The sequence below is a fragment of the Molossus molossus genome, unplaced genomic scaffold, assembly GCF_014108415.1.
Source record: "Molossus molossus isolate mMolMol1 unplaced genomic scaffold, mMolMol1.p scaffold_m16_p_16, whole genome shotgun sequence".
Classification (NCBI taxonomy): domain Eukaryota; kingdom Metazoa; phylum Chordata; class Mammalia; order Chiroptera; family Molossidae; genus Molossus; species Molossus molossus.
Genome location: NW_023425351.1, coordinates 35,734,995 through 35,747,707, shown reverse-complemented (window position 1 = coordinate 35,747,707; position 12,713 = coordinate 35,734,995). Strand labels below are relative to the sequence as shown.

The window sequence follows — 12,713 nt, the reverse complement described above, 5'->3', positions numbered from 1 at the left end:
CTTTGTTCAATATGATCAACTGGCACAATATATCATCTCAGAAATATGTTTTTATATTGTTTTGGATTTTCAGTTCAATAAACAAGCTTTGGGGTTTGTGCCTATGATTGTTTTGTTTTTGTTTTTAAAATATAGTTCACAATTAGGAGAAGATGAAGAGAAATCCCTTATTGTGAGCACTGGTAGGGGGCCAAGTCTACTTTTCTTTCTTTTGGCAGAATAAGGGTTAACTTGTAACTGGATTGGGGGGGGTGTGGTGAATGAATTATTCAGCATTTAGCTTATTATTCTGCTTTTTACTTTCTGTCTTTGGTGCTCTGGAACTTCTGAGAGAGATAGAGTGGGTAAGGGGAGGCCACGGTTGCGATACTTTGCACACACATCCCTGTCATTGTTCTGCCTGAAGAGACAGGGCTGGGTTCAAGGCCACATGTGCTCCTGTCATCATCCACATTTCTGCTTCAAGTGCAACCCGGAGTGTCAGCTCTCCATCTGTCTCTGCCTGGCAGGCGCACGCGCCCAGCACCCTGCCTCAGGCTATGCCGCCCCAGCCCCTTCTGATGGCCCTCCTCTCTCTGCCTGCTCTCATTCCAGAACAGGAGGCATGAGCTCTGGTTGCGCTTGCTTTTAGGAGACAGTCCCTTTCTGTGTGGACGCTGCGTTCAAGGATGCCTGGTGAGTTAGCCCTGCTCCACTCTCTCTCTCTGATTTTCACATGAAGAAAGCTTACTTTTGATTAGGCATGGAAGAGACCTTCTGCCCCATGGCGCGCTGTACCTTCTGTGAGCAGGGGCTGGGGAGGGCAGAGGGGATATGTGGAAGGTGGCATGAAGAGAGCCATCAGGATCTAGATGCAGGGGAACAGGGTGTGGAGTCCTTCCTTTTAAAATTTAGGAGGTGTGTTTTCAAAGCTGAGGGGAAACTGGCCACGTCTGTTTGCCAGAGCAATTTACTGGAGGGATTTAGCTCAAGTCAGAAGTATTGTTTCTGTTCTGGATTTCGTGCCTGTCATCTGTATCTTGTATGCTGGAAATTTCATCTGGGAAGAGAGTTTTCAGATTATGGCGGAACCCTGGGATAAGGTCTGTTTAAAAAGCTGTTCATGTTTGAGGAAGTAAGGAATGCTTTGGAGCTACAAATAATTCCAGCCTTGCCCTAAATCACAGTCCTCAGATGTCTTAGGCAAATAATTGAAATCAGTTAATTAAAAATAAAAAGTCTGCTGAATTACTGAAGCTGTTGTGGTTCTGGAAATTTAGCGTATGTCAATTTCCTCTGAAAAATATTATCTTTGGAGCCTAGAGTGTTCCTGTCTGTGGCTGTTGCCAGTGAAGGCTCTGCTTCTGGAGAAGGAAGCCTGGGAGAAGCAGCTTGATGGGGAAGGGTTGTTTCTGCTGTTCTCAAGAACTGTGCCTACTTTGAGCAGTCTCACTCCAGATAAAAAAGACAAGGCAGATAGAGATCCTCCAGCTGGCTGAATCGTGCAGATTATTTGGGTAGGACAGGCAGAAGAGGCTGTGCTCGGTCACAGAGTTTGTACACCTCACAGATGGTGTTTTGAAACATTATCTGCCAGTTTTCTGCAATCACAGTTGTGTGTAGGTATTGCCAGTTGTTGGAAGAATGTTTTTCCCTTTAGGATGTGTCTTGTGATCCTCATCATTATTAATATATGTGCAGAAAGGATGCATTTATGATAGAACTGCAGTTTTTCATTAGTTTAGTAGATGAGGATTATGTGTAGCTGACATATGGGGAAAATCAATTTACAAAAAGACAATGACCAAGGTATTTAAAAGGTCATTTTAACTTCTGAGGCACTCACCTTTATTTATATGCACCATGCACCTAAAAATGTAAAGTGCATTGGGTGTGCGATATGGAATCGGTGTGAAAAAGTGCTTGTGGGTTGTTGTTGTTGTTTTTTTTAATTTCACCAGAATATTGTCGCACTTTCATCTGATTTTTATGTCATAATTTGAATCTTCTTTGTTTTTATGCTCTTACTAAATATATGAAATGATCTGATGTATTAGTATTTTGAAGAGCCCGTATCCACAATAAACCAAAGGCATTTGTGAATGATAATAGGGGAAAGGTATTAGTTAGGACCCTTGCTACCCCTAATTACCTGGTTTTAAAGTAATCTTTAAAGCATCTTTATTTAAAAGGCATTGAACTATAGTTAAAATTTTAGAATCATTGATAAGTTTTGTTTCACTCCTTGAGTTGTTCATATCTGTCTGGTTCTGAAGCAGTAGCCTGAGGTGTGGGCAGTGTTTCTTTCTCTTTCTCTCTTCCCCTCTCTCGTCAACTGTGTTAGAAAACCTTTTACTTGGATGCAGAGAATATATTAACAGCTGTGACTATGAGCATGTGCCAGAATGGAGATACTTGAGCAGATCTGACACTTGGCTATTTTTGACACCCCTCTGCACTTTTTAAACTCCACTATTGGATGGACTGTGTTTTTAGCATATTTTAGTCCATACATATATGTACTTGTATTAATGGACAGTTTTAACTATCTAGGGCATTTTTTATGTTTTTAAATAAGATATTATATGTAGGAGATTAAAATGATGTGTTTCAGGTAATTGGATATTGTCACTGTTTTTAAAATTTGACTACATATTTATATAACACCATTTATCATTATTATTGTTAGTAGTAGTAGTGGTATTAGTAGGTCAGGTGTCAGAACTGGTCCCTGGTTGTATCAAACTTGAATTAACAATTCTCAGATCGTGGACCTTTTTCATAAAAATGGGGATCCCTGGAAACAGATATGCACAGAGATTGAATTTGTTCGAAGACATACCAATCTGTGGTTGTGGGTAGATATAACAGTCTTTAGACTAGGGTTTTCTAGAATTATTTCAGTTTATAAAAGCATGCTGTAGCTGTTGATAGCATATTGATACAAAGATGAACTGTGAAAAGGCAAAGGAGACCATGCATGCTTTAAAGAAATAAATTTAACTATTTTTATGATTTAATTCACTATAAGGAAATATCATTTCACTGCTTGTCACTTGGTAATAACTAGATCCTTGTGTTTAAGAAAAGAAAAATGGAAAATGGTTTCTTATGACAAGGCTGGCAGCCCTTGAGCGTTATATTGTTTCAGGAGGAGATGACTCCAAGATTTCTGAAACATTTATATTTTTAATCAATCTTTGTATACTATTATCAAAGAACATATGTTGACCTACAAAATGCTTTCCGGACTGTTTCCTTAAAAGGACAATAAGTGAGCACAGTCCGTGTAGCTCAGAAATAGTGCTGTTCTTTCAGAAGATGGCTAATATTAGGTCAGACCACCCTTTCTCAATGGTCCTGCTCTCCAGATGTGCATGGAACTTTTTTTTAAGTTCAAGTTTCAAAAAAAAAAAAAGATTTGTTTTCAAAATCTGGTTTTACTTAAGACATCTCCATTCTGGAGTGCATTTCATAAATTGCCCACATATTTTTCTTAGCAGAGAACTTAACTGGCTGTAATTTTTAACACATGGCCACATCATGTGATATTTTCAAAACACTTGCACATAACTTTAAGAAGGTCCCTGCAGAAATGATCCATCCTCTCACAGCCGGCCCGTTTTTTAACAGCATATCTGCATTTTCCATTTAGTAGAGCTATATATTATTAGCTTACATTTTTAGGTAGTAAAACAGTGCATTGCTGATTGTAAAACATGGACTTTATTATCTGCTGAAAATTGATTTGGCATTTATAGCCACTGTGTACTAGACTGTTTTTCTGTTTTTAACATCAGTGCTTGCAAGCGATGATTTGTGTAAAAAACAGCAGTGAAATTGCCATGGATCGACAACTGTTAGTATCCCTAGTAACTGAACATTTGGATAATGCCCCTGGATATTTATTTATTTTTTAAATAGAGGCATCTAAATGCTCTTATACAAGAACAAAAAAAAAACATAATAGGTCCTTCACTGTCACTGTTCTACCCTGCAAGTTGGTTTGCCATTGTGTTAGGCTAATTCTGTCAACAAGCATCCTGCCAGCTGTTAAAATAAAACTATAGACGCTGCAAATATCCAATTATAAATGTAGATTGTAAGGCCAGTGCTTCTTTGTAGCAGACATTTAGGTCTTCCAGCTTCTCTTCAAACTCTGGCACCCTGTCCTTTTTTTCTTTTAACATTACTTCCTGTTAATATTTTGGAGTACTTGACCTTTTAGTTCTGTATTTTTAAATCATACTTTGAAACTTTCACAAGGCATCTTCCTGTGTAGTTAATGATTTATTGAAAAAGGTAAATGTTTAATCTACCGGGGAGGGTGATAATTTGTGAAGTTTTCCTAAGACAACTAGTTTATTTTTACTCCTTCCAGTAAACCTTCACTTAGCGGGCATTATAAAGTATAGACATGTTTATTAATCATCTCATCACCAGTGATATTTGATGTGTGCAAAGAAGGTGCTGTAATTATGTTCTCACAGCCCTCTGAATCATCAGAGGCGCACGTCCACTTGGAGCTGGAAGGTTCACCTTGCACGTGCCTTCAGTTTGCAGTGGTTGAAGCGGAAAGGTCCTAGGGGTTAAGCGACTTGCTCAGGTGGTTTATTAGTGAGAGTTTCTCCCGTTCACCCTCCTTGCCAGGCCTCTTCTGATTCTCATATGCGTGTTAAGTCACGTCACCATCTCAGTGTCAGTCTTACTGTGTTGTCTTTTCTGTTCTGCGCTGGATTGCTCTTACCGTGTTATTTCTCACCTCCTCCTCTAGGGCTGCAGAGCTATGTAGGAGAACATTCTGTTAACAATAATCACTTGACTGGTGGCAAAGGGGCAGCATCAAATTTGTCTTATAATTGTTTGGAAATTAGAAAGCCTCAATTGTCAGAGTGTTAAGCAGATCCAATAATGTAAGGCTCTGACAATGGAAAGGTTACTGTAATAAGGAAATTCAGACACCCAAGCAGATATTTGTAGGTTACCGAAAGTGTTCCAGGTACAAGGTAACTGTGATTCAGTCAGTCCCTCCAGGCCCTCAAGGAGTTTTGAGTTCTAGTGCTTACTAGTTCTGTAATTACTATACAGAGAATATGAGTCTGAGCCTGGAGACAGGTAAAGGAACCCAGGGATGAGGCAGCACCTAATTGGATTATGGGTCAAGGACATAGAAGGAAGAGTGGATCACGGGCCAATCTAATGTTTATTAGAAAGCCTTGCCTGTTTCCTTCTTGCTCCAGATTGGATCTCCATTAACGTAACTTAACATTTTTTTAGTTTGTTTTTCTCATGCCGAGGACAGAACATTCATTAAATTTTATTTTGTGTGACAAATTTTAATTTGTGTGACAGTGGGTATAGCATTTCTCAAAAGTAATGCCCACAGTGCGGTTCTTTGGTGAAATAAGTCATTAACTGAAATGACTCATAACTTGAGTACAATAGGATTTTACACCTGACCAAGAAGCAGGTTCATCTGGCTGGCTTTTTCAAACAGCTGTTTGCATTAATTAATATTAATGTTAATGTACTTTCTGAGAATGTCTAGCTTAATTATGTTTTTCAACACACAGAATTCCAATCATAGGAACCGGGAAATCTTCTTAATCTCAAAGATAATATATATCTGTCATCTCTGAACAGAATACATCTCTGGTAGTATAGTAAAAGCAGCCTTTTATTGAAAGCCAATATATGCCAGGCCCCAGATTAGGCACCTCATATACTTTTTAATTCTCACTATAGCTCTGCAAATAGTTTCTGTGACCTTGTGATCAATTTGAAACCTGAAGATCAGACAGAGTAAGCATTTTGTCCAAAGACACATTGATAGTTAAATGACAGAGTTAAGATTCTCTGGTCTGTCTCTTGATTTTGGATTCCTCTTTTTGTTTTTAGTTTCCTTTTGAGGAGGGGTGAGTATGTTATAGCTTGATGAGAGGACATTTGACAGTGGAAGCTAGCTAGAAAGAAACATTTAAAGGGGAATATTTGAATTTGAAGTGTAGTAGCATAGAAGGTAGAGTTCTCTTTGCTGAAAAATTAAAATGTGAACGCATTAGCATTCATCATCAAGAATGATCTTGGATAAAACAGTTTAGGATGGCGGTTATTTCTCTGTGTATTCCTACTTCTTTGGAAAGAGTGCAATGGGAATAATAGGCATCAGAGGCTAATATTATTTTGAAAAGCCTAATAGAAATAATAAATTTACTCCTGACAAAGCTGTGTAGGTAAGCATCACCTTTTTAGGCTTTTGGAATGTGGTATTCCTGGCCATCTTTTGTTGATGAGAAGCTCAGATGGGTGATTTTTCTATGCTTTGGATTAGTAGAAAATTGGAAAGCAAGTGATATATTCAGCACATTGGCAGACAAAATTGTTAAACATTGTGTGGTTAAAAAAAAAAAAATCAGATCTCTTTGTAGGAGAGTGCTGGGTATCCATGTTTGGGCCCCAGGAGGTTCTAGGCATGCAGACACAGTATTTCCAGAAGATGAGTATGCTGTAGGAAAGCAGATATCTTTTTGCACCATGCCCCTCCCCATTCAAAAAAAGCAATTGATTTTTTAAACTGTGGGATGCTTTCTTTAAAAGATTTTACTTCTGTTTTTCACATTTCCCTTTTTAAGGCTAAGTGGTAAGTGTACTCTGTAAAAAAAACGACTCACTTTATTAGAGGAATTCGTTTAATTCTGTGTGGTTTGTTAACATCTGTATTTGATGCTCACGCAAGACAGTCATTTTGAAAGTACCGATGAGAACATGATACTGTAAAGAGTTAGGCCTTAAAAGCTATGAAATTAGATAGGCAGAAATTCTCTTAAGAAAGAGGGATATTAGAGGGTGTCTTTATCATGTGTTTATGGCTTTAACAAGAGCTTAAAGAGTTTGACAAAACAAACAGCATTCTTAATAATCTGGGATGATTTTAATGGGGTGCTAAGTTATTTGGGACCTTGAGAAAGACAATTGTTGTGCTTCTGATCAAGTCATTGCTTTACATTTGAACTTTGCATGATTTAACCTCTTTGCCTTTCACAGGACTTGTTTGCTTTAATGCTTCCAGGGTTATTGGGAAGAAAATCCATAATAAAATTTGAGGGTCCTGTGGTAAAAATTTATAGATTCTTTCATTGGAGATGCTTAACATGTGTCCTGACAAGAAAGTGACTGTAATGAAGAAATGCCTTGATTCTGACACTTACCCTCTGAGATGGGCATTGTTTCCTCTTCATTATGGTTATAGCTGAATTTATATACTAGGCACTACAGGAATGCTTCATTTGAAAGGTCTGTTAACATTTATTTTCTTCTTCCTTTCTGCTATATCATTGGTTGTGTTCGTGTAGTCTAGAGACAGGGAAATGTTAAAGGAATCAAAATGAATATTTTTGTCCTTAGAAAGCACTTTATATTTTCTAGATTCTTCATCATTGGTTTATAAACTATAGAGTGACAGAAATCAGAGGCAAAACCCAACTTCTCAGTGGCCTGGGCATTCCTTTAGCAGGGTTTGCTTGCTGATCACGACAGCCAACAAAAGATGAGTAAATGTCGATGTGGTCAGGCTTTCAAAACTTTCTATTTTTTACACATGAAGGAGTTCTTCTAAAGAACTTCGTCAAAAGAAGAGTTACCTGTTACTTAACTATTTGCTACATAGGAGGGATACCTTTCTTTTTGTCTTCCTGTTTATCTAGATTTTACTCTTCTATTCTGAGGGTAAAGCATTTGGTACTATATCAGCATGATGTTAACACAACTTTTAGCAAAACCACTAAGAAAATTGAACCATTTTGTAGTGTTTTCCAGAGAGCAAACAGTTATCTTTTTAAGTTATAAGGTTGCTTATGTTTACTTGTTTAAAGTTTTTGTACTTATTGATCAACGATTTAGAATGGTATCATCTTCATACTTAGCTGTATTCTTGACTGGTTTGTGCTGAGCATGTTTTATCTCACGCTTTTTGACTAGGACTTATATTGTAAACACTTAATATATTGTGTTTTACGAGGCCGTCTATCAGAAAGCACTGGGCATTGAGAATGTCAGTCCCTGAGTGAGAATCAAGGTTCTTCCACTTGGTGGTCTGACCAGGAACAAGTCATTTTACTGTTTGTCTGAGCTTTACTTTCTTTGTCTTAGATACAGTTATTCTGTCTAGCTCACTTTTACTTTCATGATGATGGTAATAATGCTGTAAACCTGCTGTGTGACCCTAAAAAGCGGAGTTTACATGCAAGAGGTAATTATTAAAGGCAAACAGGGATGCTCTCTGGACTTGAATATAGGGGGGGAGTGTTTGAATCACACAAAAGGGCTGTAGGCTAGTTGTGCTTGGAGAGATCTGTCTACATGTGTTGGGATTTTCTGAGTTTTATTCACACTTGATAGGATTTTTCATCTTTCTGTTGTTTACCCATCCCTTTTCTCATAACATGACCACCCTTTTACCCATTAAGTAATTTGCTAACTTGCACACCAGATAGGTGAGTGAAATCATGAAGGACATGCTGAAGTGAAAGGCTGAAAAGCCCATCTTGTTTTTTTCCGGATGCTAATAAGTGGCACTTGTAATTTGTGACATCAGTTTAGGGGACTCAGGGGCTTTCACCCTCTTGCTGAATTTCATGTGTCTTGTTACGGACTGTTGCTGGAGAGCTAAATTCCGTGTAATTTTTTATGGATTCCGAGATACAGACTCTTCTTTGTTGTTTAAAATCGATATTTTAAGCATCATCAATTCTTCTCGATAAAGCTACCATTTATATTAAGATCGGGATTTCCTAGTTCTAATAATTTCATTCTAGGCTACCTGTGAGCTTGGAATATAGTAGGCAATCAGCTAATGTTTGCTTAATGAATAAGTGAGTGGATGAGAGATGGACTAGGATTCACAGAGATTTTAAAGGAAAGAAATAATGTACAAAGCAGGTTAATTGTGAGGGGAAAATTAAGAATTGAATCTTACAGATTTTTTGTAAATCATATTTAAGAATCAGACATCATTTTCTTTTAGAGTTAAGAAAAATAATTAATTTCTTTTTGGCCTTACGTTATTAGTGGCTAGCTGCATAGTAGTTAAAATTGCATGTATTAAAATTTTTATAATTATCATGATCATATTTATTAAAAGTATAATACAACATACAACACTTAAAAAAAAAAAACTTGTCTGGCCAGTGTGGCTCAGTGGTTGAGTGTTGACCCATGCACCAAGAGGTCGCCAGTTCAATTCCTGGTCAGGGCACATGCCCAGGTTGTGAGTACAATCCCCAGTGAAGGGCATGGAGGGGGCGGCCAATCAGTGTTCTCCCTCAACGATGTTTCTCTCTCTCTCTCTCCCCCTCTCACTCTCTGTAAAATCAATAAAGGAAAAAAAAAAGAAAACCTTTTTGGCATAATTATTAAAATCAGAAACAAAATCAAGGGCTATTGACAATTGTGCATAGTATTTGGGGAATTAGCTCTCCCCCTCCCTGAGCTCTTGAATGTAGTTTAGGAGGATGGGTGTGAGCTTTCAGTCTTCCGGCAGACGTAATGAGTAAGTTTCTAGCAAAAGACAAATATTAATGACATATTTTTCTTTTTTCAGTTACACAGTAAATTCAGCCACCAGTCATCTTAGATGACTAGCAGTTTGATAGGATGATAAAATTTACCCTGAGGACTCCAGAGAGATTTCTATGACAATTGATTTAGTGCATGATATATATTTTCTTGAAAAATATTTAATATGTTATAGTCATACAGCTTTCTTTAAATATTTTGCCCTATTATTTTTGTTTCAACATTTAAGTTGAATCCTTAGAAAGTGATAGGGCAGCTTGGGGTTCAGAGAATATCATTGCATAGTATACCTTGAAACTAATAAGAATAATGTTGAATGTAAACTGTCATTGAAAAATAAAAATATATACGTACCTACAAAAAGAACAATCTTGCTAATTTGACAATATTTTGTATATATATTTTTTTGATACGTGCCTTTTAAAAATTCATAGGTAGTCAGCTTCTCAGCCGAGAGTGGCTCTGTTTTTAAGATATTGCTGATATTCTGCACAGATTACAGACTTTCCAAGGGTCAGTGGATCACGTTGGAAACATGGTACAGAATTATGTTAATAAGTGGTTTTCAAAGTGGGGTCCTTGGACTAGCAAGCAACATCAGCATCACCTGGGGAACTTACTGAAAATGCAAATTCTCTGTCCTACCCCAACCTATTGAATCGGAAACTCTGGGGGTGGGACTAGCAATCCATTTAAATTAAGTTTAAGAATCTTTATAAATTATAATTTTTGTGTCTCCTTGTATATTGTAGAGAATGCCCCTCCCCCCCGCCATTTGATCATAAATAAACCAGGGGAAGTCTTAGATGAATGAAAGCCTCCGTTTCTAACGGCATATTCATATACCTATTTATTACAATAAATTGACTGAGGTAGTTAAGAGAGGGTGCATTTCCACCTGAATTCTGGGATGTTTGTTTGTGCAGATAGTTACTTTTAAACAAGTGAGTCTGTTTCAGTGTGCTCAGGTATGACTTATTAGGCCCTTGCCTCATTTTGAGGCCACCTTCTGATTATTTATGATTTTGTGAGTTTAGCTGATCGCATTTGGACAATATTTGTTTAGACCTCAATTTCACAATAATATTAGGTACTTTTGAAAATTTGGACCTATACAAGTATTCTTTTTATTTTTCTCTGTGTTGAAAGTAAAAGAGAGTTCAGAATAATTAAAAATAATGTTTCATCAGTAGTGCCTGGAGAAGATTTATTTCTTATGTCTCCTGTATCTTCTGTTGTTCTCTTTTGTGCTTGGTGTGCCTTTGGTAAGCATAGTCTGACACGCTTTGTGGCCTTTGCCTCCTGTGATAAAATAGATTGAAATGATTCCTGGCACCATCTGGTGAAGAGGAGCAGCCCTGGAGCCCTGGAGGACTGTGCTTTGAGAGAGAGTAACTGAATGCTAAGAAATGTGGAAGTCTAGGGACACAGGCAAAGGTTTTTTTTTTTTTTTTAAAGAGCATGAACATTAATACATCTTCTTGAGGTTTGTTGGGACATGTACTGCCTACTGCCCCATCTGGTGCTTATGATTGCGTGGCATATTAGTATGCTGCAAGTTCATAATGTATTCAGGGAGAGGAGACATCCCTTGCATACCAATTGAGGCATCCACTCTTTCAGAACTGCTTTTGAATTTCAATGATGTTTATATCTTCCAAGCCTTGACTGAACTGAGCATTTCCAGTCTGAGGAATAACTTGAGAGAGAGAGAGAGAGAGAGAGAATGAGAATGTGTTCTCTCCTATTCCCCATTAATTTATTTCTCTCTCTCTCTCTCTCTTTTTTTTTCTTGATGAAATTATAAGTACTTTTAAGTATTTTGTTGGTATTTGATTTTTAAAAGTTTTCTGTTTTTAGAAATCTATAATACTTTATTATTTCACATACAACATTTTGTCTTATGGAATTATTTGTGTACTTGTCTCCTTACAGACTGACAACATTTTGAGTCAGGCCTGTATCTAAATATACATGGATCTCCATGACATCTAGAGTTCAGTCATTCATTTGACAAGTATTTGTTATTGAGCTCACACTGTGGGTGTGACACCGTTGTAAGTGTTGAAGAATCAGTGGTGAGCAAGACTAGTGAGTTCTTCCTCTCAAGGCATTAACATTTTAGTCAGTAGGAGACAAGAAACAGATACATCTATAAGATAATTTCAGGTAGGGATAAATACATTTAAAACACAGGATAGAGGGTGGGTAAGTGAGTGGGTTGCTCATTTAGAGTGAATGTTAAGGAAGGCACCTTTTAAATTTTTTTTGACAGCTTATGGTCCTCATTATTACTGCATTACGGGAGTGTTCAAGAGCCAGGGTGTTCTGTTGAAAATAAGAACTTCATTGGCAAGTGTTGCTTCCAGTTCATAGACACATTCTTATATAAGTTCCATGTCATTCTTATTGAATGAAACCGTATTTCACAGAAGCAAAAAAAAAAAAAAAAAAAAAGAGAGAGAAAAATGGAGTATAATAGAAAATGGAAGTAGATATAACAAAAAGTTATATAAATTAAAACAAAGCATGGAAGGCAATTCTTCAAATATCTTTAAAAATTCCACAAAAATATTTTAGAATCATTTAAGGAAGGCACTGTTGTGTTTTTTTAAAAATTAACTTAATTTTTAAAAATTAAAATTGTTTTCAATTACCGTTTACATACAATATCATATTAGTTTAAGGTGTACAGCATAGTGGTTAGACATTTATATAACTTACGAAGTGATCCCATAAATCTAGTACCCACTGACACCATAGTTATTACAATATTATTGACTGTATTTCCTGTGCTGTACTTTACATCCCTGAGACTATTCTGTAACTACCCACTTGTACTTCTTAATTCCTTCACCTTTTTCACCAAGTCCTTTAAGGTGGTAAGATTCTTGCTGAAAACTGAGTATTCTGAAGATTTAGTGGCAGAGGAATAGCAAGTTCAAGAGCCTTGAGATGAGAACATGATTGGCATTTCAAAGGTAGTTTGAACCGATTTCAGAGGCCAGCTCATTGCTAGGAATTGGGAATTCATTCTAAGTGTGTCTAGAAGCCATCGTAAGTGACGTGATCTCAAATATCTTTAACAAGGATAACTTGAGCCTCTATGTGTCATGCTCTTAGTAGGCACTAAATAATTCTATTGAGGGAATGAGGTGAGT

At 37.1% G+C, this 12,713-nt stretch overlaps 1 protein-coding gene across 2 annotated transcripts in view; it reads left to right on the top strand.

Moving 5' to 3' along the window:
* The window catches only part of RUNX1T1 (RUNX1 partner transcriptional co-repressor 1), a 136,499-nt gene that overhangs the window by 30,217 nt on the left and 93,569 nt on the right, over positions 1-12,713 (top strand). Inside the window, exon 2 of one of the 2 annotated variants that reach the window (XM_036263792.1) lies at positions 595-675. The exons of the other annotated variant lie outside the window; for it this stretch is intronic. Coding sequence (XP_036119685.1) covers positions 669-675 — 7 coding nt within the window. The 5' untranslated portion in view covers positions 595-668. The remainder of the gene's footprint in view (positions 1-594; positions 676-12,713) is intronic. 2 annotated transcript variants of the gene reach the window in all.